Genomic DNA, 25,280 nt, shown 5'->3' on the forward strand with positions numbered 1-25,280 from the left:
CGAAAGTGAGGTGTCCGTAGGGCCCTGCTCCCTCCGAAGGCTCCAGGGAGAAGCCCGCCTTGCCCCTGCAGCCTCTGGGGCGGGGGGTGGGGAGGGGCAGTGTGGGACGTCCTTTGGCTTGTAGACACATGGCTCCCCGGTGTGCGGCCGTGTCCAAATTCCCCTCTTGTACGGACACCAGTCATGCTGGACTCCGGGCCCACCCTAATCTAGCGTGACCTCATCTTAGCTAACTACATGCGTGAAGAGCTTCTTTCCAAATAAGGTCACGTTCAGAGGTTCGGGTGGACGTGAATTCTGGGGCACGGTGTTCAGGCCGGCCTGGGGGGGCCTCACTGAGAGCCGTGGGCATGTCCGGGATAGTGGCAGGTTGGTTCTCCTTCCTTCCTTGGAGACCCCAAAGGGCTCAGGCTGGGACCCTCCCCTCCCGTCACACCAGCTGTATGTGTGGTAGACAAGTCCTCTTAGGAACAAGTCCACCCCCTCTGGGGGTCCCTGGTCACCCCGAGACCCCAGCACACGCTGCCACCACACGTGCCCCGGCCCTGCCAGCTGTGTGTTTAAGCCCCAGACGCTGCCCATTCAGTCACTCAGGAAGTCGGCCAGCGGACGTGCTCTGAGCCTCCGCGGGGCGCAGCGTGGGAGGCAGAGACGGCCTCCCGGGGCGCCCAGCCCAGCGAGGTGCGGGCGCGGGCTGCAGTGCATGAGGAGTGGGTGCCCGAGTGGAGGGGTGGGCATCTGGCTCCGTGAGCAAAGGAGCCGGGCTTCCCGGGACCGGGGCGCCGTGTGGAGGGATGTGAAGGGCTCCGCGGCGAGAGCCTCCTCTCTGTTCCTCGAACGCTCGGCTGGGTCCCACCTCGGGGGGCTGCACCTGTAACGCCATCCTCCGGGGCCTTGCCCGGCCAGCTCCCGCTCCGTGCTCAGACCCGGCTCGCGTGGCACCTCCTCCGTGCGGCCCCCACCCTGTCTGATTCCATCCGCCCCGTGTCCCCACCTCTGAGTCTCTCCTGAAGGGACGGGCCCTTTGCCGCTCTCCCTGACTGGAAGGTCTTTGTGGGCAGCGGCCCGGTCTGCCTCACCCACCGTGGGTCCTCAGCCGCCGCGCGTCTCCTGGCACACAGGAGGGGTGTCTGGAAAGACCAGTGGGGTGAAATGACGGGCTTCCCAAGCGGGGCTCGGTGAGGGGCAGACGCAACACGCAAGGAAAGGTTTCCCTCGTTCTCTCGCTCCACACGTAGTGGCCGTGCCTGGCAGGTGTCCTGTGGGGTGCCCTGCACGGTCACTGCTTAGCTGGGCTAGCCAGAGGGGCTGGAGAGTCACAGGGGATCTGGAGGCACAGACAGTCCTTCCTCGCCTGTTCTAGAAGGATGTCAGGGCAGCGGACATACGTGCATCTAGGACTTGACGGACGATTAGAGCCCTCGGGAAAAATAACCACCGGCGTGCTCGGCCGCCGCAGTGAGACGTGGCGGGGGGGCGGGGGGGTCGCCTGGTGGCCACGTGGCCGGGATCGCTGTCCGTCGCACCTGTGGCAAGGCCTCAGGCACAGGGAGTCCCCGAGCTGACAGCTGAGGGCCAGGCTCTGACCGCCACCGTCCCTGTGCCCTAGGAGAAGGAGAGGAATGCGCGGAGGAAGAAGAAGAAAGCCCCGGCTGCCGCCAGCGAGGAGGCCGCCTTCCCGCCTGCGGTGGAGGACGACGAGATGGAGGTGTCAGGAGGGAGCGGGAACGAAGAGGACGTGGCAGAGGAGGCGGAAGGTGAGGGGAAGAAATGACCTGCCCTCCAACTGTCTGGGTTCTTCTGAGAAGAGGCTTGGCCTGCCTTGGGGGGGAGGCGCGGGGATGGTGGGATGCTGTTGCTTCCAAGGGCCCCCCTTTGTAAGATGAACTCCCCACCCCCCCCACCCCCCCCCCCCCCCCCCGGCACGACGCCCCTGAAGGCCCCAACCCCTGCTTAGCTGGACGTCTCCGCCTCACCCGTCGCCTTCCTGCCCAGAGCCGACCCCGTTGCGGGTCCTCACGTTTCTGGCGAATGGAGCCTTTTGTCCTCCTGCCCCCCGGCCCGGGATGCCTTCCTGTCCCTCCTGTCCGCCTGCCTCTGCGTTCAGACCCCCAGGTTTCTGCCGACACGGCGAGGGAAGGTGTGAGTCACCTCTTGGCTCCTCAGGCCGGGCCCGCAGATCAACCCAGGCGCTCCCAGCCCACAGTGCAGTCGTCAGCCCGAACCCTGCTTCCCGGTTGAGAACAGAGAATTGCGCCCGGTGCTTACTGGAGACAACCGTGGTCGTCTCCACTTGGGAAGGGGTCTGGGGACCGAGTCTGGCCCCCGTGCCGGTGGCTCTGGGCCTCTCTGGGCCAAGTTGGTGACAGGCCTGGCCAGTGGCCGGTGGGAGGGGCTGCAGACCCCTCTGGTCCTGGTGTTCTGGGTCCTGGCTTTGCAGCCAGAAAGAAAAAAGGAAGCAGAAACCCAATCCCCTATTTAAATATCCTGCCAGCTAGCTGTCTGTGCGGACGGGATGCAGCCTCGGTGGGAAAGTAGAAGGAAGCCAGGCTTCGGCTCGGCATTAAGACCAGAACAGACGGTGCCCAATAAGAGAGCTGTGTGGTAGTGAACTCCCCGTCACTTGTAGGGCTTACCTACCCCTTCAGGGTGGGGGCGGGGGGAGGGCCGGTCTGGTGGCTCTGAGCAGATCACGTGCAGCAGGGTAGAAAACCCCGCGCAAAGGTGCGGGGCGACCGTCCCATCTCATGAGCTCGGAAACCGAGGCCCAGAGAGAGGAGAACCGCTCTCACGGGGTGTCACGTAACTGGGAGACTTGGAGTCGGCCAACGCAGCCAGCATTTGCTGTGTAACCCTGTCCCTTGTGACCAGGATGGGGGAGGTCAGGTGGGTTCTGGGTCAGGGCCCGAGGTTGCCCCGACGGAACCTTCTAGAAAGACCAGCCGGCCCCAGCAGCATGCCAGACCTCTCCAGGGGGCAGGCAGCGTCCAGGCAGAGATGAACCGTCTGGGGAGGGAGGAGTCATCCTCTGATCAGCGTCTCTGTAGCGATCATGGTGTCGCCGTCGTAAACAGAGTAGCAGCCTTGAGTTAATCCCTTGAACTGTCACAGTGACCCAGTGGGATGGGTGCTCTGGTCACCCCGTTTACAGATTAGGAAACTGAGCCACAGAGCGGTCACCCAGGGCCTGCTTGGGGACCAGGGCTCAGACTGGTCGGACGTCTGGACCCCCAGGCCCTTTCCGGACCTACTGACTAGGCAGCACTTTGAGGGCGGGCCCCGCCATCCGAATCTTCACGGCTCCCCGTGCTTGCACGCACGCTCGCCCCTGAGGACTCCTCATGGGCAGAAGCCTCTCGATGAGGCAGAGGGCCTGGCCGTAAGTGCCCATTTTGTAGATGAGCAGACTGATGCTCCGGGAATTCAGGGATCTAGCCCCCTACGCCCCGACGTGTGTTATCTCAGAGGACGGGAGTGACATTGCTGGAGTCAGCAGGCAGGGGCAGGCACACGGACACTGGGGTCAGCTCTCTCCTGCCCCCCTGCAGTGTGGCCTGGGGCGCGTGACTCAGGCTCGCTGTGCCTCAGTTTCCTCATCTGCAAAGGAGACGATGCTTGTGCCGGTCTTGGTGGCCTGCTGAGGAAGTGAGTCACGGGCGTGAAGGGCTTTGTGCAGAGCTCAGCACCCACAGAGGCCCTGTGTCGCTGTTGTTTTGGTTATTATTTCTGGAAGCGGTAGGCCTCGAAGGGAGGTCAGAAGTGGGAGAGGTCGGGGGGCAGTGGGGGTCGTGAAGGCCGAAGGCCTTTGTCCGGGGCCACGGCAGCCCCGGCCGCCCCGGCTCTATGGCTGGGCGCTGGGGTGGGGGCCCGTCCTGCAGTCCTGGCCGCCTCTGAGGCCGGCGCCCCCACCCCCGGGGTCCTGGGAACCCAGAGCCAGACGAGGCCAGTGACTTGTCCAGAGACACCCAGGAGTGGGTGGGACTGGCGGGACCCCGTCATGGGCCAGGGCCGCTGCGGACCGTCGGGGCTGAAGGGAGAGGGTGCGTCGCTCCAAGCCGAGAGCTGCCATGGCTCCTCCCTGCCGCCTGCCGGGCCCCAGGCCCACTGCCGGCCCGCCTCCCTGGCCGCCTCCTCTCTCCCGCCTGCTGCTCCTGCCGCCTTGCTTCTAACCCTTCTCTCCCTTCCTTCCAGCCTTACACGCCTCTGGGAACGAGGTGCCCAGAGGGGAATGCAGTGGCCCAGGTACGAATGGAGCCATCTGGCCTGGGGGTGGGATAGGGTTAGGGCTGCCTGGGGGTACGGGGCATCCTGCGGTCGCCCGTCTTCAGCGAGGGGCCCCAATTCTGTGAGCATGCCTCTGTGAGTGCCACCATTTGTGCTGTTGCTGCCTCTGTGCCCCTCCCCGGCTCAGTGTCTGTTCCCCGTGCTGTTCCCTGACACACTCGTGCGCATCTGTACGCTCGGTTCCATCGTCTTGTTGGCTTTCATCGGTGCTTCCATTCGTGACTTTTATGTCGTTTCATTCGCCAACAGCAAGTGCAGGGGTTCTCAAATGTCCCCGTTTTACACAAAGTGGGGGAAATCGAGACCCAAAGAAGTGGCAGGAGTGTGTTTTTTTAAGGCTGAAGAGCCCAGTCAGAGCCTAGCTGTCCTCGCCTTTCGTCTGTACCCACGTTGGGCCACTCGAAGAACGTTGCTGGGCACCTGCTGTGTGCCAGGCCCTGTGGGATGGGATGGGGGTGCTGAGGCTTTCCCCCCTTTCCCCTCAGGCTCCTCAGAGTTCATGGGCCCCTTTTACGTTGTCGTGGTGATGTAATAGCAGATCATCACCGAGCGTCACCCTGTGCTGCCACACCTCCTGGCTCACTTTCCCTGTGAGCTGGGAGTCGCTCTCCCCACTCTACGGATGGGGAAAGCGAGGCCCAGAGGGTAACGCGCATTACCGTGGCCGGGCTTCCAGCGTGCACGCAGACAGGGACGGGGCGCTAAGGCCGCAGCCCTGGCCGCACCGGGGTGCCGGCGACCCCAGGGCCCGGGCTCCGGGGTCGGCAGGGGGGCAGGGCAGGGTACCCAGGTGTGTAGGAGCCTTGATGGGGCAGCTGCATCCTGAGATTGTGCTTTGGAGCCGGGACGGGCAGGTCTGGCCTTGAAGAAGGCCGCCCCTGCCTCTACCCCTGTGCCCCCCGCACCACTCACCCTCCTCCTCCCCACCCCTCCCACAGCCACCGTCAACAACAGTTCTGACACCGAGAGCATCCCCTCCCCCCGCGCCGAGGCCGCCAAGGACGCGGGGCAGAACGGGCCCAAGCCCCCGCCTGCCCCAGGCGCCGACGTGCCAGCCCCTGAGCCGCCCACACCACCGCCGGAGGATGCACTGGCCCCCGCCGAGCCCGCCCCGGCCCCCGAAGCCGCCGGCCCGCCCACGCCCCCACCGGCACCCCCATCGCCCACCGCACCCCCTCCTGTGGTCCCCAAGGAGGAAAAGGAAGAAGAGGTTGCCACGGCCCCCCCGGTGGCAGAGGAGGAGGAGCAGAAGCCCCCCGTGGCCCAGGAGCTGTCCGTGGACGTGGGCAAGCCAGAAGAGCCTGCCGAGGCCCCCCCCACAGAGCCCATCAAGAGCGAATGCAAAGAGGAGGCCCCGGAGGACGGGCCCCACAAGGGCGAAGGAGGCCCTGAGGCCAGCGTGGAGGCCGCCCCCGAGGGGGCCCTCAAGGTGGAGAAGAAAGAGGGCGGCGGCCCTGGGGGCAAAGCCCCCACGACCAAGGGAGCAGGGGCCCCCCAGGACAGCGACTCCAGTGCCACCTGCAGTGCGGACGAGGTGGATGAGCCCGAGGGGGGCGACAAGAACAGGTGAGCGGTGGGCACACCGGGAGGCGGCTTCTGTCCCCCGCAGAACCTCTGTGCCTGCCCTCGGGAGCACGGCCCGGCTGGAGGAGGGGGCGGTCGAGGGGGAAGCGCGCCGGGCGGGGGCGGGGGGGGGGGGGGGTTGGGCGGCTGGCTTCCGGGGCTGCAGCACGAAGCCCCGCGACCCGGGTGGCCGGAGGTGTGCCGGTGCGGCCGGGGCCCTGCCACTGTGCCGGCGGCTGGCCGTGCTTGGTGCTCTGCACCCCCACCGCTGCCTCCGTGTCCGTGTGCCGTTTTCCCCACGTTTCTTTCCCTTGCGAGGGCACCGTCCTGGGATTCGGGGCCACCCGAATGACCCCATCTGAACTCGATCACGTGTGCAAAGAGCCTGTTTTCCAAATTAGGTCACGTTCACGAGTCCCTGGCTGTTAGGACTTGAACGTGTTTGGGGTGGGGTGGGGGTGGGGGTGACAATTCCATCCTTAACAGGGCCAGTGCCAAGGTCCGGGGGTGGGAAGGAGCCCGTGTGCTGCGGGCGGAGTGACGGAGCGACCCAGCGAGGGTCAGCTGGCCGTGCCAGCTCCTGGCCCCGTTCTCAGGGGAATGCTCTGCTCAGCCGGCTGTGACTTAGGCTCTGAGAACAGCCAGCTGCCAACGCGGGGCGATGCGCGGGGGTGAGAGAGGCCTGCCACGTCCCGGCGGACAGTGGTGCGGGTCTGCCTGAGGCTGCTGGTCGCAGGATCCCGAGGTCACTGGCGGCTCCTGTCCCGTCCGCCAAAGGTCTGGGTGCAGGCGCTTGGGGCCCGTGTCCTGGCTCCCACGGATTGAGCTGTTGAGGCCGCTCTCCTGCTAGGGTGGCCTGGAGGGACCCCGTGCCGTTTCTCTTTGGACGCCACTGGTTCTGAGACGCGTTCCTCCCTTTCTCACTTTTGTCTCTGCCCCTGGCACAGGATGGTTCTCACCCCAAGCCCCGGAGCACTGGATTTCAGCCACTTTTGGCACAGATGCTTGGGGACCCTGAGACCCTCGGCCAGAAGCAAAGCTCATACCCCGGATTCGGGGCCGGTTGCGGGCAGCTGAGGGCAGAGGTACAGAGGCCCACTCCCACCCACATCTGGACACTGGAGGAATGTTTTCTAGTGAGGCAGGCGGGTCATTTTTATTTTGACTAAAAACAGTGCGGTCTGTTGTCTCTCCTCTCCCGTCTCTCGGAAAAGTTCTGGGCAGAGCGAGAGGGAGGAAAATCTGACTTTCAAATCGCCGAGTTCACTCGGAGCCTTTCCTCTGCCCCGTGATTCACCTTGGGGCACGTTAGAATGGCAAGTTCTAGAACATTCCATGGGGAAATCAGATTCATCCAGAGCTCGTTGGGTCCTCACACGTTCCACAAAAGGAGGTGAGCCATGTTGTCCCCAGGTTTCCGTCTCCAGGGGTCCCTGGGGGCCACCACCGGCAGCCTCACCCCACCTGTGTCAGGAGGGGGACAGTCTGGTGGGTGGCCCTGTGACAGGCAGAGGCCGGGCCAGCTTCCGGGGGCTCAGAGCTCCTGAGCTTGCCCTTGGAAAACAGTGCCCTCAGTGGAGGATTGGGCCCACGGCCAGGGTCCAGCCACTCCGCTCGCTCTTTGTGCCTGGGTAATGGGGTCAGGGCGGACTGCTCCCCACCCTGCTCCTGCTGGCCGTGGGGACGGAGTCATGGAAACATATGTTTCTGCTCTTAGCGGGAAGAGTGCTGAGCTCATGGGGCAGCCGTGCTGATAAGCCGCCTCCCGGAGTGTGTTTGGGCTCACGTGGCCTGCCCAGACTGGGGAGCTGGGAAGCCTGGGCTCAGCCCCCCTCACCCCCTGGATCCCTCTGGCCAGGCCCGAAGGCCCCGCACCCTCAGCAGAACAGCCCCACCCGGGGAACGTGTCCTCCCCCTGCCCCGTCCTGCTGGGTCTGGCTCTGTCCCCTCTTCCTGCCTGGACGTCCAGCATTCGATCCCCGGGGAGCAGCAGCCCTGGGCTGGGAGTCAGGACACCTGGTTTAGTCACGCCCTGTGTGACCGAGGCTGGGCCCCCGCCCTCAGAGCCAGGCTGGACTGAGGCCAGCTCGCTGACCTCTTCCTGGCTGGCCGCCTGCCACCCCTCCCTCCCCCCCCAGCCGCGGCCGCGCAGGCAAGATGCGTCAGAGCAGGCCCTGGCAGCCAGGGCCTCCCGGAAGGGCTGGCGGGACGGGTGGGCCCCCGCACGACCCCAGGTCCTGGCCGCCCGCCCCCCGCCCTCCTTTCCGCCTGGCGGCCCTGGTGTGGTGAGCCGGGCGGCCCTGGACGCGCCCAAGATGCGTGTGGTTCTGGCCCCCGCCGGCCGACCTTTGGAGGGAGGAACCCTATTCTGCTCTCGCTGTCTGTCACCTTCTGCAGGCAGCTTGGCCGGGAGTTTTCTTGGCTGCCGACCAGAGATAGTGGCCCCGATTGCAAAGCCTAGAGCTCGCCTGCCCTCCTCTGTCCCAGTTTCCAGAGAAGGTGCCTTGGCACTTTCTCGTGGGCTGGAGACCTCGGAGAGCCCCTTCCCCTGGGCCTCAGTGTCCCCGCTGCGGGCTCACCGTGAGCAGCACAGACGGGCCTGGTGCCAGGCTCACACACGCTAGGTGCTCAGCGAACAGCTTGCCGCCTGTGGGTCCGCTGCGGGAACGCTGCAGGTTTCCTCCAAGAGCCGCTGGAGTGTGGGTTCTTCCACCGCGCCCCTGAAATTCTGCAAGAATCCTACCAGCAGTTTGCCTTTCGTTGCTTTATTCCGTAAATCACCGGGCACCAGTGCGCGTCAGGCGCCCTTCTAGGTGCGAGGGATGCTGGGAACAGAACAGGCGAGCCCTGGTTCCAGAGCGCTTCTGCTCTGGTGGGAGTGGCCAGCAAGGCACGGGAACATTAAAGGGGCGGAACAACTGCTCCTGTGATGAGTGGGTGATGGGAAGATCGGGGTGTGGGGAGCAGTCAGGGAGGCCTCTCTGAGGAGGTGGCGTGGGAGGGCGATCAGAGCCGGTGGTGGGAGGTGTGGGCAGGAACAGGCGGTGGAAAGGCCCTGTGGCCGCATGAGCTTCTGCTCGGTGGAGGCCAAAGAGGCCTGTGGTGGGGTGGAGCGAGGGAGATGGGCAGGGGAGAAGGTGACAGAGGAGGTGACAGGTTCCCTCCCTCTCCAGCCCCAGCGTGGCAGCGAGGATGGTCTCAGCCTGGTGATAACGGGGAAGCCAAGGGGGGCACTAGCGAAGAGGGGTGCCCTGTTGCAGACCCAGAGCGTCCCCAGCCCCCTGTTGCTCATCGGTCACCCCTGCTCCAGCCCTGGCCCTCCAGCGTGGGAAGGAAACCCACAGTGACTGGGAGATCCCCTGTCCCGCTCAGCCCAGGGTGCTGCTGTCGGTATTCTGTGTGTGTGCTCCCTTGTTCCCCCAGAGAACAGTTCCCGGTGGCAGGGGTGGGGAGGGGGTGACGGTCCTCATGCCCATTTTACAGATGAGGAAACTGAGGCACAGTGGTTCAGTCATACGGCTGAAGGTGGGATTCGAACGGGGAGCGTGAGCCCTGAACTGCTCCCGGCCGTGCTGCCGCCTTCCCCTGCCTCTCCCGGGTCACATGCCTGGTGCCAGGCTCCGAGAGCCCCGCCCCACCCGGGCCTCCCGAGAGGAAAATAAAAGCTGCTGTCTTCCAAGAAAACAAAGGAAAGAGAACAGAGGCCCAGCCGCCCCTGAGGAGGCTCCTGGAGGCGGTGCTCAGCCGCTGTGGCTGCTGGAACGAGGGGAGGTTGGGAGCGGGGGGAGCGCCCGTCTTCCGTGCCTTTGGGGGTTCCAGACCCTGAGGCCTGTGAAGGACTTGAACCCAGACCCTTGCTCTGGGATGCCACCCTCTCACAGTGAGGGGTGGGGCTGGCTGCGGGGCGTGGCGCCCGTGGCCCCAGTCCCCACTGAGCTCCTGCCTCACTCTGCGGGGGTGCCCAGGCAAGAGGGGTCCGGGTCTCCGTGCGTGCCCCCAGCGCTTGCTTGTGGAGAGCCTTAGAGGGGCAGCCCCTGCCCTTCTGCCCTCCAGTCTGACTTGCCCCTCCCTGGGTGAGGAGGTGGGGAAACCAAGGCAGGCACAGGCTCCAGGGGAAGGCCCTGGTTCACGGCCTCGTTGGCGGGGACCAGACGCTTTGCTTTTTGCGTGTTCTAAAAGCGTTTACGCAGACACAAAATGTTACTTCTCAACTTTAATACTTGTGTCTGTGTTTTTGGGTATGCGTCAAATACGACATCTTACTGTTCCTGGAAGCAATACGGTTAATCAAACTCTTGATTTTACGGCTAGCGTACAGTACGTTCTTTTTTTTTTTCTTTTTCTCTCGTGACAGCTTTATTGAGATACAATTCACATAGTGTACTATGTAGCCGTTAACGTGTACAGCCGAGCGGGTTTCAGTCTGTTCACAGAGGTGTGCGGCCATCACGGCCATTGAAGCCCAGAACGTTTCCGTCACCCCCCCCCCCCCCACCCCAGAGAAACGCTGTGCTCCGCCCCCCTCCCCGCGCCGCCCCTGGCCCCCGGCCCCCCACTCCCCTAGCTTCTGTCTCTGGGTTTGCCTCCTCTGGGCATCTCATCCCGGTGGATTCACGCGTGTGGCCTCTTGCGTCTGGCTTCTTTCGCTCGGCACGTGGTTTTCCGGATCCTCCCGGTACTTTCTCCTTCTTTCTTATGGCTGGTTCCTATTTTACCGTGTGGACGGACCACGTTTTGTGTATCCTTGAAGCCGATTTTGGGCCCATGGGTGGTTTGTCACCTTTTGGCTGTGGCCACAGCGCCTCCGCGACCTGAGCGCACCGACCTTGCGCGCGCGTGGACCCGTGTTCTCAGTTCTCCTGGGCAGACGCCCCCAGAGTGGGGCCGCCGGGTCAGACGGTCGCCGTCTTGCCTTTGCAGTAACTGCCAGGCTTCTTCCGCAGCGGCTGCAGCGTGTTCGTTTCTGGGTTCAGGTTAACAAGTGCCCGTTGGTTTCAATGGATGCTGGGAGGCGGAGGGGAGGGGAGGCCGGGTGTGGGGGCCCTCGAGGCAGGCGGGGAACATCAGGACTGCTGATGGCCCGGGTGCTCACGCCCGTCGGGGTGCCTGGTGCAGGGGGGCAGGGAGGGGCAGCGGCCACAGGGGAGGGAGGCCCGAAGCCCTCGGAGCATGAGCAGGGCAGGTAGAGAGGTGAGGGCGGGCGGGAGGGGGAGCAGGTGGGGAGGACCGTGGAGGCCGGCGGAGCACGGAGAAGTCAGGACGACCTTCCCCTGCGCGCCAGGGGCAGCCCCGGCGGGTGTCACCGCGTCTGTCGCTGCTCAGCCGAGCGTGTGGCAGATGCGGGCGGGAGGCGGTACCCGCAGGACGGGCTGTCATGGCCGTGGCTCGGCGGCTCGGCCACCACGGAGAGCAGAAGGCGCCGAGGCCTCGAGTCGGGTGTGCGCCCTGTTCCGTCCCCGGGAAGGAGGCACGTTTACCTCACGGCTGGGCGTCTGGCTCCGGCTGCTGGGCGCAGAGAGCCGCGAGCCACGTCCTCGTTGTCACGGCTCTTGCCTGGAAGGCAGCGGCTGTGGCTTACGGTCTGCACGTGGCGTCGCCTGACCCGGTCACGGCACACAGTAGGGGCTGTGCCCACGGGACCCTCTGGCCGTGGGACCCGGCCCCAGCTTTGCCCCCCCCCCCCCGCCCCCAGGCGAGTCCCGGCCCAGGGCCAGTGCCCTCGCACGCCCTGATGGGTCACCGGTGGCGTCCCGCGGGCAGAGATTGGATCCTGGGTCTCTCCGTGCTCCCGGGGCACAGCGCTGGGTCTTCTGTGTGCTCAGCAAGTGCAGGTCTCGGGAGGGAGTCAGGAGCTGGGCGGGAACCTGGCAGCCAAGGTCGGTAGGTGAGGGTCAGGCTGGGGCAGACTGAGATCCCACCCTAGAGACCCCTTGCCAACGAGGGAGGCAGATAGGGGTTGTGGCAGCTTGCTGTGCCCAGTACTCTGGGGTTTCCTGGAAATCCCTGAGGACTTCCTGAAGGAGGTGACGCCCGTGAAGAGGGCAGGCTGTGTCTGGGTGCCCCTGCACGGGCGGGGCCCCGTCCCTGGCATCCACTTGGGCCCTGCCAGGTGCCCAGTGCGGGTTCCCGGTCGTGTGTGTCAGCAGCAGACGAGGCGACCGTGCTCTGTGGAACGAAGCACTTACGGGCCCGGTTCAGGTCGCGGCCGTGCTTGTGGCTGATGGGCAGACAGGTGCATGCTGACCGGGCCCTCCACACGAAGTTTGCAGCCTGCCTGCTTTCAGTGCCTCAGAAGCGGCGGGCCGGTGAGGTGCGAGTTCTGGTTCAGTGGGTGGGGTCCCCGGCTCCTGCCTCCAGTACATGGGGTCCACTCAGCTCCACGCCGGGCACCTGAGCCTCCCCTATTTGGGTGATGAATAATCTCCCTGAATCTCTTAAGCTCGCCGAGCCTTAATCTGGTTGAGTCTTTGGCTTTGCTGCAGCTCTGGAAGAGCCCTGTGCGGCGCGGGCCCTGAGTCTTGGCTTCCCTGGGACTTTGCTTGCCTGGGGCTGTCTCAGGGGGGGTATTTAGTCCTGGCTTGGGCCTCGGGGCTGGGCTTGGAGCGGGTCTTGGCTCCTCACGGACCCGGCCGGGACCAGAGGAGGGAGGGAGGAGTCACCTGTCCCCGTTCCCCACCCCCCCGAGTCCTGGTTGGTCTCCTCGGCCGGGTGACCCTGGACATTTGCCCCGCTTCTGGCGGCCCCCTCTGGTCGGGTCCTGCAGGGCTGGAGCCCGGAGAGGGCAGCGGTGAGCCTGTGGGCTGACGCTCCTCTCCCCCTCAGGCTGCTGTCACCACGGCCCAGCCTCCTCACCCCGAGCAGTGACACCAGGGCCAACGCCTCCCCCCAGAAGCCGCTGGACCTGAAGCAGCTGAAGCAGCGGGCGGCCGCCATACCCCCGATCGTGAGTGCCCGGGCGCCCCTCCCGCACCCCAGGACTCTTGCGAGGAAGGCAGCAGCCCCCCACGCCCCCCACCTTCAGCTCCGGTTCAGGGAGGCAGCGCAGGAGGGCAGGTGCCCAGCTCCGGGGGGGCGGGGGGGGGGGGCCAGCACCTGCAGCCTCGCTCTTCTCGGCCCTTCCCGGCAGCCTCCTGTTTCCTGGAGAAATCCCCATGGAGATGAGGCGGGAACAGCTCCAGGGCTCTGGCGGGCGTGCAGGGTGGGGCTCTGGAGGAACCAGGGAGCTTGCGGCCTGCGGGTCTCCCTCCTGCCCCAGTGCCCGTGAGGGCCCTTCCGCCCCGAGGGGCCGTGCCCACCGTGCCCACCTCCGCCCTGCCCCCTGAGGCTTCTCCAGAGCTCCCCCAGACCAGGGAGGGCAGGACATCCCCTGGCTGTCTCAGCACCGTGGGTGGAAAGGTGGGGCCTCCCCTGTTCTAAACAAGAGACCCTGTGGGAGGCTCCCCAGGAGAGGCTGTGGGGAGGCTTGAGGCCGCGCAGGCAGCCCCTTGGAGGAGCCCCCTCGTCACAACGGCCCGGCCTCTGCCAAGGCCGCTCCTCTCTGAGGAGGTGTGCCCGGGCTCCCTGTGTGCGGCTGGGGGGCTGCGGGCTGAGGGGCTTTCGGAGCGAGGGGCACGGGGCGGGCCAGGCTGTACGGCCAGCTGCCGGGGCCCAGCGCGGTCCTGCTCGTCCGTCCCGACCTCCCAGACCCGCGGAGACTCAGGGCAGGGGGCACGGGCGGCCACACCCCGCGCCCTTTCTGCAAAGACCTACCCTCCCGCCCCCTGAGCTGCGTGCCTTTGGACACCTCGCCGCCTTGGCCTTCGGGCTTGTCACCTGCGGGGGGCCTGGAAGGCTTTCCCTGATCTCTGCGGCCCACGGACGGCCTGTCAAGATACTCCTTTCCCCTCGCTTCTCTCAGCAGGTCACCAAAGTCCACGAGCCCCCCCGGGAGGACGCGGCTCCCCCTGCCCCCCCGCCGCCACAGCACCTGCAGCCGGAGAACGACACCCCCCAGCAGCCCGGCAACAGCCCCCGAGGCAAAAGCAGGAGCCCCGTGCCTCCTGCTGAGAAGGAGGGTGAGTAGGTGCCCGTGGCCGTGGTGGAGAGTAGGGGGGCGTGGGGGGCACGACGGGGACGGGGACGGGGATGAGGGCCGTCTGTGCGCGTGGGCCGGCTGTCGCGGCTCCGAGCCTGTAGGGGCAGGCGAGCCGGGTAGGTGAGCGGAAGCGGTGGCGGCGAGGCAGTGGGGCATGCTGGGAACGGTGGCGAACCGGGAACTCCTGGTGTGAGGCGGGCACCTGCTGGCTTCTGCCGAGTCACCCCGTGGCGGTGCGGGCCTGCCGTTGTTCTTCCAGAGGAGCCAGGAACCCGTGTTTTCACGTGAGGTCTAGTCTCTCGGCACTGGCAACGTTAAAAGTTGTTCAAAGACGCCGTGTCTGCACGTAAGCGCGTCTGTGGTGCAGCCTCTGATTCCACGGGATTCCGCCCACGTGTGAGCTTCTAGAACCGTAGAGGAGGCTCGGCGCCCAGCTGGCAGCGGCTCTGGGCCCCGGGCCGGAAGCGCTGCCCCACTCCAGCGCTCACCCTGACCTTGCTCCGGGCCGAGGTCGCCGGGTCCAGCGGGGAGCCCGTGGGGTGATTCCCGGAGCGGCTGTGTTACAGCAGCTGCCCGGGGCGCGCTTTGCTGCGGCCGCGGGAAGCTCAAGGTCAGGAGACGGGCCAGGCGTGGTTTCTCGTGCTCTGCGGTTTCTCTCCGCCTCACACTCCCCATCGGGCCCAGGAAGTTCCAGGCCCGGGTCCCCGAAGGGGCACCCTTCCCCGTTCAGCCTGGCGCGCGGTGGGTCGGTGCGCATCAGAGGTGCTGGGCGCAGTTCCTCCAGGGGCCCCCCCGTGCCGGGCCAGCCTCGGCTCCCGCTGGCCGCTCGAGGGGTCGGAGGGCGGGTGCCACCCGCACCCGCTTCTCGCGTACAGAGCCCTTCCCTAGGAAGCCGGATTGGCCCTTGGCCGTGCGCCCCCTTGAGGGTGCTGCTGTGCGCCTGCGTGAGAACAAAAAGCAGGGCCGTCCCTGAGGGAGGGCCGCTCCACGCTTCCCACTAGTGACACGGGCCTGCCAGACATGCCCCGTGTAATCAGCCTGCCCCCTCGCCTCCCCGCGTCCGCTCTCCCCTGCTGCGTGAAGTGTTAGACGCCACCCACACGGGGGGGGGGGGGGGGCGGGCGAGGGTGCATCCTGGCCGGCACGCAGGCTGTCTGCTGGCCACTGGGTCGGGACACTTGTTGAACACCTGTGATGGCCAAGTGCTGTGCCAGGCGGCGGGGAGTTGGCAGCGAGCAAGGTGAAGGGATCGAGGGCCCTCTTTGTGGTTGAGAAGCAGGACACACACAGAAAGAAGCAGGACGACTTTGGAGTCGTTCACGCGGTTAAAGAACGAAACAGGGTCGGGGAGGCTCAGAGGAGGGGTCTCTGTGGAGGTGAGGAGTCGGTCATGGGAAGATGTGGGGAAAGGGCATTCATTCCAGGCAGAGGGAATAGCACATGCAAAGGCCCTGAGGTAGGGACAAGCTTGGTGTGTTTGGGGAGCTGCCAAAAGGTGGATATGGGCGGTGAGGGGGTAGGAGAGAGGATCAGAGCAGGAAAACTCGGGCCCGGATTATGTAGGGCCTCGTAGGCTATGGTGCCACAGGGATTCTGTCTCGGGTGTAGGAGAGGCCTCTTTGGGAGGCATTTTGATGTGTCTGTGCTGTGGGGAGTAATCTGATTTATGTTTTGGAAAGATGTCCCTCTCTCTCTGGCCATTGTTGAGGAGAAAGGGCCACAGGGAGTTGTGGGCAGATGGGGGAGGCCACCGTGCTGCTCCCGACCAGCTGTGGTGGCAGTCTGGACTGCAGGGGTGACCACGGAGGCGGGGAGTTTGTTTCAGAGGCAGAAGGCAGCCGGGCCTGCTGAGGGACCCGAGTGGGGATGAGGGTGCGGGGTGTGTGCCTTCTCCCGGGACCCTGCCAACCCCGCACGCTGGGACCAGGACGCCTCACTACGGGGAGGAGCCGGGCCTGGCCCTGGAGAACATTCCAGGCTCGGGGCACCAGCCCAGGGGTTTGCTGCGTGGCAAGGCCAGGGCCCCAAGCAGCTCTGACCCGTGCCGGATCTGAGCAGGGCTAGGCCACCCTCGGGTGGCCGGGCATCACCCGGGGCCAGCCAGGACCTGCTGGGACAGGTCATGGGCGCTGTCCTGAGTGCCAGCACCGGTGGTTTCTGATTGCAGCGGGACGGGGGGGGCACTGTTTTCCTGGAATGGCTCCCCGCGGCAGACAGCGCCCCTGGCCTCAGGCACCATTCTGGTCTCTAGGGAGCTCCCCTGCTTCCTGGCTCCTGCGTGGGCTCCCCTGGGGCCAGCTGGAGGAACAGGTTGTTTCTCCAGGCCCCTGGCCTCCCGCCCAGGCTGGCCCGGCCCCAGGAGCCCCCCAGCCCCCACCCCTGCCCACCACAGCCCAGGCTGAGCTCCAGGAGGCGGGGGTGGGTAGCTGCACGAGCAAGGCCCAGGGGGGGGTGTTCGGGCCAGGCCCTGTGGGGGCGCCTCCGTCGGGGGCTGTTGAATCCGTACACGGGGTTGTTCCCCACATCTGCGACCCCCTCCTGTGGGCTGCCCACCTCACCAGGGCATGGGTCCGGGGGGGGCTCGGTCTCTCGTGGGAGAGATGTGGAGAATCCAGAGCAGCATGGCGGGCCTCACTGCTCCGTGCTGACGCTCCCGTGGGCCTTCGGAACCTCCCTGCGCCGTCGGAGGTGGCCCGAGAGCCGACACGTGCCCGCTGTGCCTGCCCCAGGGGTGGAGTGTTTTGGGATTTCCCAGTTGTGTCTCCTGCCTGGCTTCTCAGCCACTCACCTCCCCTAGTCCCTGAGCCTGTTCTCAAGGGAGAGGTTTGGAGCTTGGGGCAGATTTCAGGAGAGTAGGAGGTGGGCGGGCGAATGCCGTGACCACAGACCTGGGCCCCTGGCCTCTGGCCACGTCTGCGGGGTGTCCCCAGGCCTGAGAACCTGGGGCCAGCTTTCATTCGTCTTCCTGTGGGCACAGTGCCTAGTGAAGGTTAAGGTCACAGTCTGTAGCCTGACCACCTGGGCTCGAAGCTCCTTCCCCTCCCAGCGGTGGGCCTTTGACCTGATGACTTTGCCTCTCCTGGCCTCAGTTTTCCCAGCTGTAAAATGGAGACGGTGATAGTTCCGTTTAGGGTGCAATGAGGATAAACGAGTCGGTACACAAACAGGGCTTCGAGTGCCGGCTCGTGGGAGGCTGTGGGAGGGCCCTAGTCTCCTGTTCTGTTATCTGTAGCTGTGGAGGCCAGGAGGTTGAGGGTTCAAATCCCGACTTGGCCACGTATTTGATGGTGACCTTGGATAACTCCACTGATGTGTCTGTACCTCAGTTTCCCCCTCCATGCAACAGATCTGGTAACCGTCTCCTTCTCGCAAGCTTGCTCCTTGGATCCATGCTGGCGGGATGCTTAGCACAGTGCCTGGCACACAGTACGTGCTCAGCAAACAGGCGGCCATGGTGGTCGTTGTTATCCCAAGGGTCTGCACCTCCAGTCGGCCCTCCTGCCAGGGCATACGTATCGAAGCAAGCCTTCGTCATTGTGCAGAGGCCAGCGAGCTTGTTCTAGAAAGAGCCGGAGAGTCAATATTTCAGACTTTACGGGCCAGACGGTCTCTGCTGCAGCTACTCAGCTGTGCCGTAGACAGTAAATAAACGGGCGGACGCGGCCATGCTCCAGAGCAAGTGTCCATACAGAATCAGGCGGCAGGGCCCCCAGGCCACCAGCTCCAGGCCCTGCTTTGGAGGTTGGTCCAGGGTCCCTCGCTTGCCTGGCACACTGCGGCTTAGAAGCTCCCTGGGATCTCAGGGGCTCAGGGCGGTGCTATAGTCCCCCTTACTATTGGCCAGGACCCCATCCTTGCCCAAGGCCAGTCCTGTGGGCGCAGGAGAGCCTTGTTTGGGCGGGGCTGGCCAAGTACGGCTGACGGCCCTGCCTCATCCCCTCAGCAGAGAAGCCTGTGTTCTTCTCGGCCTTTGCAGCTGATGGCCAGAAGCTGCCCACAGAGCCTCCGTGCTGGACGTCGGGCCTGCCCTTCCCTGTGCCCCCTCGTGAGGTGATCAAGGCCTCCCCGCACGCCCCTGACCCCTCGGCCTTCTCCTACGCCCCGCCTGGTGAGTAGCTCGGCCCAAGCTCTGTCGGCCAGTGCAGTCATTGGGTGCCAACTCTTGGCACTGGTTTGGAGCTGCGTGCAGAGGGATCTTAGAATCTGATGGGACCCAGCAAGAGGGATGGTCTGGTCGGTGAAGGGAAAGAAGGGGGTCTTTTGAGATTAGAGAAGTTTGCAGGATTAGAGTCGAAGCCACTGGCAGTAGGGAGCCATAGGAGGTACTTGAGCTGGTGAGGGGGCAGCCCTAGAGTGGGGCTCTGTCTTCCACCAGTGACTTAGAGCTAGAGAATGGGCAGGTGGAAAGAAAAGTCTGGGGGGAAGGGAGGAGGGGAGGGACCTGCTTTGGTTTACAGATACGTTCAGCCCGGGGTTGAGATTCTTTCTGGGTCCTCCGGTCCTGCCGGGCCCCGCCAGCAACAGAAGTAGCACGTCTGGGGCCTGCTAAGGGCTGTGATGTCAGCAAAGGCCGTCCTAAGCAGAGCTGATCCCGAAGCACGAGTGGGATAAATGAGCCAGGAGCAAAACAGGGCGAGACAGGCCAGGCAGAGGAACTGCATGTGCAGAGGGTCGGAGGTAGGAAAGAGCGGGAGAAACGTGAGAAACAGAATCTGGCTGCCTTGGTGGAAGCTTGGTGCCCAAGCTGTGGGTCCGGGGAGACCACAGGCACCAGGTCGGGGGCACCTGAAAGCCGTGTCAAAGTTTAAGAGTTTACCCTGGGGGCAGTGGGGAGCCATGGAAGGTAAACAGCAAGGGGAGGATGTGAACCAGTAGGCTTTTCAGAATTCCTTTGGGGGGGAATGGGCTGCTGTTGGCGGGGGAGGGGGTAAAGTGGGAACGGGGAGACCAGTTAAAGGGGGTCCGGGCTGGAGGTGAGGGGCTTAGACGGGGGCTGGGCTGTGGCAGGGTGGAGGGAGGCTTCCTTAGGGAGGGAAGGGCGCATGTGGACAGGCGCCTGTGGGGGGTGGTCTGTCTGGTAGGGGCCCTGTGATGGACAGGCGTGTGCCCTACAGGTCACCCACTGCCCCTGGGCCTCCATGACAGCGCCCGGCCCGTCCTGCCTCGCCCACCCACCATCTCCAACCCGCCGCCCCTCATCTCCTCCGCTAAGCACCCCAGCGTCCTCGAGAGGCAAATGAACGCCATCTCCCAGGTGAGGCGGGAGGGTCAGCACCCCCCCCGGAGCATCTGTGTGGCCTGGTGCCCAGAGAACAGCCCCTTCCTCTTTTGGGGTTCAGGCTTTCCGTCTGTAAAGCGGGGCATTGGAAACAACGGTGCCTCGGTGGAGGCTGGGCACCCGAGGGGCCGGGGTCATCTCTGTGCCCTTCGCTGCTAGAGTCCGAGCGGGCTGGAGTTTGCCCCAGGACCTGGGGACTCGGGCAGTCAAGAGCACGGACTCTGCAGCCAGACTGTGTGGCCTTGGGCAAATTACCTAAACTTGCTGTGCCTCGGTTTCCCCTCTGTGAAACGGAAGGTCGGGTGCACTAGACACAGCGCGTGGTGAGCCCACTGTGGCTGCCTGCCCCTTCGCCTCCCTGACGTATCCGCCTGTGCGGGGAGGGGTGGGGGCCAGGTGTCCGCTTTGCCCCGGACCACCCATGCGCACCGTTTCCCTTACGCCCCACCGGCTCCTGATGGCCGCTTCGCAGGTGGGGGGATCGAGGCCCAGGAGAGCTGGGGACTTGTCCGGGGTGACTCAGCTGAGCAGCGGCCTGGGACTTGAGCCCCCGGCTCCCCGCCTGCGTGCGATTCCGGCGTGCCCCTCCCCTTGGGCTCTCGCAGAAGGGGCGTCAGGACGCTCTGGCTGGGCGTGTGGCGGAGGGACTGCGAGGGCACCCGTGAACCCGTGACCTCTGCCCCCCACAGGGAATGTCGGTGCAGCTCCACGTCCCCTACTCGGAGCACGCCAAGGCCCCTGTGGGCCCCATCACCATGGGGCTGCCCCTTGCCATGGACCCCAAGAAGCTGGGTAAGGATCTGGGCCCCCCACCTCGGTGACCCGGGCGCGGCTCCAGCTGTGCACGTTGGGGGCTTGAGGGGAGGGTGCCGAGGCCCGGCCCCCGGGTGGGGCCGGGTGGGGGCCGTCCCCCCAGGCCCCTGCCCCTGTGCTGCGTGGCTCACCGCTGTCACCCGTCCCCAGCGCCCTTCAGCGGAGTGAAGCAGGAGCAGCTGTCCCCGCGGGGCCAGGCTGGGCCCCCGGAGAACCTGGGGGTGCCCACAGCCCAGGAGACATCTGTGCTGAGAGGTGAGGGCGTGAGGGGTGGGCGTGAGGCCCGGATCCTGCCCTGCGTCCCTAGCGCGTGCCCCTCTGCTCTTCGGAGGAGGGTCGAGGCAGGAACGGGTACTTTGATCCCAAATCGGGGGGTCATCAGCTCCCACAGGGTCCAGAACCCCGTCTTCCTGATGGTTTACCTTGCCATTTAGGGCCAGGGGGACCTTCTGCCCCAGGGGAGACCCCAAGGGGGGACTTGCCGCTCACCAGGAGCCCAGTCTGGGTGGCTTTTAGGGCCGGGACCTGGGAAGGGGTTGTGGACACCCTTTATGCCCCGCGTCTCGTGTCTTCTAGGGACATCTCTGGGCTCGGTTCCGGGAGGAAGCATCACCAAGGGCATCCCCGGCACGCGGGTGCCTTCCGAGAGCCCCATCACGTACCGCGGCTCCATCACCCACGTAGGTGTCCCGGGGCACCGCACGAGGGGCGGGGGGAGGACCCGCGGGCCGCGGCTCCAGACGCGGCCCTGACCGCAGGCAGAGGGCCGTTCCCTCTGTTCCCCCTGGTGCCACCGCATGGCACCCGTCTCGGTGGGTGTGATGGTGTCTTGGGCACAGCAGCTCGTTCCGTGGTCGTTTCTCTTGTCTGTGTGGAGCCAGGCGCCCCAGGTGCTGAGCAAAACGCAGAAGTGGCTGCTCCCAGGGGGCCGGCTGGGTAGCCGGAGGACGTAGGCCGGGGCTCACAGGCCGTGAGAACGGGGCGGGTGACTTCAGAGTGCCCGGTGCTCCAAACTTCCAAACCGAGTGACATACCATGATTCAGAATGCCCGGGGCTGCTGAGGCCACACTGACGGGCAAGTCGGGGAGACTTCTCGGGGGTGAGCCTCCTGCAGGAGTCCCGGAATAGCGAGTGGGCGCGTCTCCGCGCGGGCGAGGGCCAGTGAGGGCCGCGGTGCCTGGAGCAGGGAATGGAGGCCACCTTCAGGCTGTTTGCGGACAGGTGCTCCGCACTGTGGCCGAGCCGGCCCCCACCCCTGGGGGGAGTCGGTCACGAGGCCCTCCTGTGATGCAGATGGGGGCGGCGGTGGGGGGAGCTTGGTTCTCCACCTGACCAAGGCCAGGGGCTCCCTGTGCGTCCGGGACACGTTGAACCCTCTCCTCCCTGGCCAGTGAGCACGAAGTGTGGCACCACTGGCTCCTGGGGTCCTCAGCTCCCCGGGCTTTATTTTCCTTCCTTCCGCCCAGGTCCAGACAAGATGCTTTATGCTGGCACAGAGCCCGTGCTAGGATAGCCCATTTTATAGATGAGAAGACTGAAGCCCAGAGATTAAAGCTGAGGTCACATGGCTAGTGAGCAGCAGACCTGGGGTTTCGTGCCCAGCCGTGTCCGGCCCTAGAACACGGTGCCGGAGAACGAGGAGCCAGAACACACGTGTGGGCGTGCCCCTAAGTACACGCACAGACACGCTCGCATGCACGGACACAGGCACAGACACACACGGCCGGACAGGCGGGCGCACAGACGGGCTCGCGCGACACCCCCCGCCCCACCCACACGCACGTTAGAGGCGCCGCGTCCCACCATAGGCTGGGCGGCAGTGAGGCGTTTTCGACCCCGGTGGCCTCAGATCAGACCACAGAGGGGAAGGAAAGCTGTAGGTTTTGAAATAACAGGCTTCGGGAGGCAGCCTCGCTGAGTGCAAAGAACGAGCACCCGGGGCAAAAGTCAGGCCGGGGTGGGTGTTCAGGTCCCCACTCTGCCACCCACTCACTCGAGCAGGGGACGGCCCCTCCTGACTCGGTTTCCCCTCTGGGGAAAAGCACTCCTCCCGGAGTCTTTCTCAAGGGGCCGGTTGTGATTAAAGGTCGAATTCCGGGTCCCCTCGGAGCCCACCTGCCCCGGGTTTCCCGGCAGCTGTGACCCACGCCGTCTCGGTCACTCACACCCCATCGGCTGTTTTTCGCAGAGGGTGACAGCTGCCAGAACACGTGGGAGTCAGACGCTCCCACGGCCTCGCTTCTGGGTGGCGGCGGGGAAACCCGGCACGGACCACAGGCACGCGCACGCGCCCGTGAACCCAGCGGGCGTGCCGCCCCTTCGCAGGCTGGAGGAGGCCCCGGCGCGCTGTCCCCCCTGGGGCTCCTCCCGCCCCCGGGAGCGAAGTTCGCTGGGGTCCGCTCCGGGAGGCTGCAGGCTCCCGTCCCCGAAACAGGCCGTAGGCAAACAGTCTCCCGCCCGCACGGGTTTGCCCCGTGTGTCGTCCCCGGGGCGGCGTCCGCAGCCCTTCGCGTCCCGTCCTCTGCTGAAGCCCGGACCGCCTTCGGTGCCTCCAGCAGAGCCCCTTCCCACCATCCGTTGTGGTGTCTGCTCAGCCACTGCCTTCCCCGAGAGGGGCCCGGTCAGAGGCCCGGTTCTGATGGCGCCCGCCCCCACCCGGCTAAGGGCTGTGCTGGCAGCGGCCGCCTCCGGAGGAGCCTGTCCTGACAGCTTGGCCCTGTTGGGCGCCCCGAGTGGGACGCCCAGTTATCCCCCAGCTCTACCGCGCTGCGCGCAGATGCTTCCCGGGGGCGGGGAGACCCCGGCCAGAGCCTCTGCTGGGGGAAGCCTGGGGAGGTCGTCCACATCGAGAGCGTCCTCCTGTCCCCTCCTCGCAACGCGGGGCCGGCAGGAAAAGCCCAGCACGTGCCCTTAGCCTGCAGGGGGGGGAAGTGTCTCAGCAGACGCGTTTCTCTGGGGATGCTCGGGGCTCGCTGGTCCGGGGCTTGGCACTCAGTAGGACCCCCACATCTGTGAAATGGCTCCAGTAATCTTAGGAAAAGGAGGAAAGAGACGTCTCGATTTAGGGCGAGCTTGTCTGTGTCAAGCGCCTTTGAGAATTACAGATGCAGAGGTTGTTCCCGTTTTGTGGACGTACAGACTGAGGTTCAGAGAGGCAAAGTGACTTGACCCAGGCCACCCGGCAACTCGTTTGTACAGCTGCTGTTTGACATCCAACAGTCTGACCCGGTTGGGGGTCAGTACCTGATCCCCACGCTCATGTTCTTGGAGGTTGCCCAGGGCAGGATGGCACTCCCCGTGGCTGTCTTCTCTCTGCTTGGATACCTCCCCTCGTGGAGAGCTCACTCTACGGCCGTGGTTCTCCTTTGTGGGCAGCTCTGCCTCCCAGGGGACGTTGGGCAACGTCTGGGGACATCTCGGATTGTTACGCCTTGGAGAGGGGCAGATCGGGGAGGCTCGGTGCTGTTCTGGCATCTAGCGGATAGATAGTGGGGGTCCTGCTACGCATCTCACACACCCAGGACGCTGGCCCCACGCGTCATAGTGCTGGGGTTGACGGACCGTGGTTTGGGAAACCGGGGTGCCTGGCCCACGGTCACAGGCACAGTACAGGGACAGGATCTCAGCACCCCCATTAGTTACTGTCGGTGCTTAACACGTCAGGGCTCTGAGAAAGTAAAACCCATACAGTTCAGGTTGGAACACAGACGCCAGGGCCGGACGACCTGGGTTCCAATCCCAGCCCTGCCCCTCCTTAGCCGGTGGCCCCGGGTGAAGTCACCTAACCGCTCAGTGCCTCAGTTTCCCCGTCTGAAATAGGCATCACGACCGTGCCTGCCTTAGGATTGTTGCCAGGATTAAACGAGTTAGTAGGTAGAAGGGGCTCTGGATGGTTTCTGTTCCGCGGTGGGCGCTCAGTAAGCGCACTTAGGATTAGCCTTCCTGATGTGGTGCTGTTCCGCCGGGCTTTGCCTCCGCCTTGGGAGCAGCACGTGGATGGACACACGTGTGCGCTGGTGGACCCAGCACGTGTGTGCATGCACCTGTGTGTGCGCACGCTGGACGCGCCCGCGTCGTGCCCGCCGAGCCCGAGGGACCCCCGCGTGGAGCCTGCCGGCGGCTCACCCGCTCCGTGCCCGCAGGGCACCCCGGCCGACGTCCTGTACAAAGGCACCATCACCAGGATCATCGGCGAGGACAGCCCGAGTCGTCTGGACCGCAGCCGGGAGGACAGCCTGCCGAAGGGCCACGTCATCTACGAGGGCAAGAAGGGCCACGTCCTGTCCTACGAGGGTGAGTCCTGTTGTTAACAGCCCCGAGGAGCTGGCGGGGCGGCCTGGGGCCAGCCAGGCCCTCGACCTTCCTTCCCGTCCGTGGGAGTCTATCAGTGCTGGGAAAGAACCTTGAGACGGAGGGCCGAGGGGGGCGCTGGAGGAAAGTGGGGCCACGTGGGGTTTATGGGGAGCCCAGCGGATGCAGCCCCCCGCTCAGAGAGCTCTCAGGACACCACGTGAGATGCAGATTGTGAGTGCTGGAAACCTACTTCTCCAGCCCTGTCCACTAAACCCCAGGCTTTGGTGTTTCTAGAGCTGCTCAAGAGAGGAGGGTCCAGAAAAACGTGGTGGGGGTAGAAAGGCAGCCAGATGCCTTTGGAAAACAGATCTGGGGAGTTGGTGCCCTTCCTGAGTGGTCAAGAACCAGGGAGAAGCCTTTCGTCCCCACTTTACGGATGTACAGTCACAGCGGTCCTTCTCTCTGGCCACCCTCTGGCCCCTCGAGAGACCGGGAGGCTTGGGATCGGGGGAGCAGGGTGTTTGGCCCATTGAGGTGGCTTCACCGGGAGCCGGGGCTGGGTGACCGCATGAAGCGTGACCAGAGAGGTGGTGACCCTCCTGTCCCTGCAGGATGCAAGCCAGCATCAGGTGAGGGCTGGTCTCCCTTTCACCTCCGCTCAGTTCTTTACGGTTTAGGAAACTAAAGGCTGTGGCCAGCCTTGCCAGAGCAGAGCGGGGAAACTGAGGCCAGAGAGCGGAAGCCCGGCAGTTCTGGCCAACACTGAGCTCTGAACGGCAGCACACGGGGGGCCGGCGGGAGGCGATGGCCAGAGTGACCCTCCACCTCCCCTTGCCTCCGCCCCCTCTCCCCTTCTGGGTTCAGGGCCCACAGCCAAGGCACCCTGCACGGGGGCACTTGGGGGTCCAGAGCCGGGATGTGAGGTTCCTGGTGGCCTCGGGCACCCAGGGCACTGGAGCAGAACGCAGCCGACG

At 65.3% G+C, this 25,280-nt stretch overlaps 1 protein-coding gene across 27 annotated transcripts in view; it reads left to right on the forward strand.

The window, feature by feature from the left end:
• NCOR2 (nuclear receptor corepressor 2) overlaps positions 1-25,280 on the forward strand; it is a 166,914-nt gene that overhangs the window by 119,802 nt on the left and 21,832 nt on the right. For 17 of the 27 annotated variants that reach the window (XM_081790600.1, XM_081790602.1, XM_081790598.1 and 14 more), the window contains 11 exons: positions 1,610-1,757; positions 4,192-4,242; positions 5,223-5,850; positions 12,670-12,790; positions 13,745-13,901; positions 17,865-18,029; positions 19,036-19,175; positions 19,889-19,991; positions 20,163-20,267; positions 20,589-20,692; positions 24,156-24,306. In XM_081790600.1, the coding sequence (XP_081646726.1) occupies positions 1,610-1,757; positions 4,192-4,242; positions 5,223-5,850; positions 12,670-12,790; positions 13,745-13,901; positions 17,865-18,029; positions 19,036-19,175; positions 19,889-19,991; positions 20,163-20,267; positions 20,589-20,692; positions 24,156-24,306 (1,873 nt within the window). The remainder of the gene's footprint in view (positions 1-1,609; positions 1,758-4,191; positions 4,243-5,222; positions 5,851-12,669; positions 12,791-13,744; positions 13,902-17,864; positions 18,030-19,035; positions 19,176-19,888; positions 19,992-20,162; positions 20,268-20,588; positions 20,693-24,155; positions 24,307-25,280) is intronic. The other 10 variants (XM_081790603.1, XM_081790622.1, XM_081790623.1 and 7 more) reach the window with 3 other exon arrangements.

The sequence above is a fragment of the Panthera onca genome, chromosome D3, assembly GCF_046562875.1.
Source record: "Panthera onca isolate mPanOnc1 chromosome D3, mPanOnc1 haplotype 2, whole genome shotgun sequence".
Lineage (NCBI taxonomy): Eukaryota > Metazoa > Chordata > Mammalia > Carnivora > Felidae > Panthera > Panthera onca.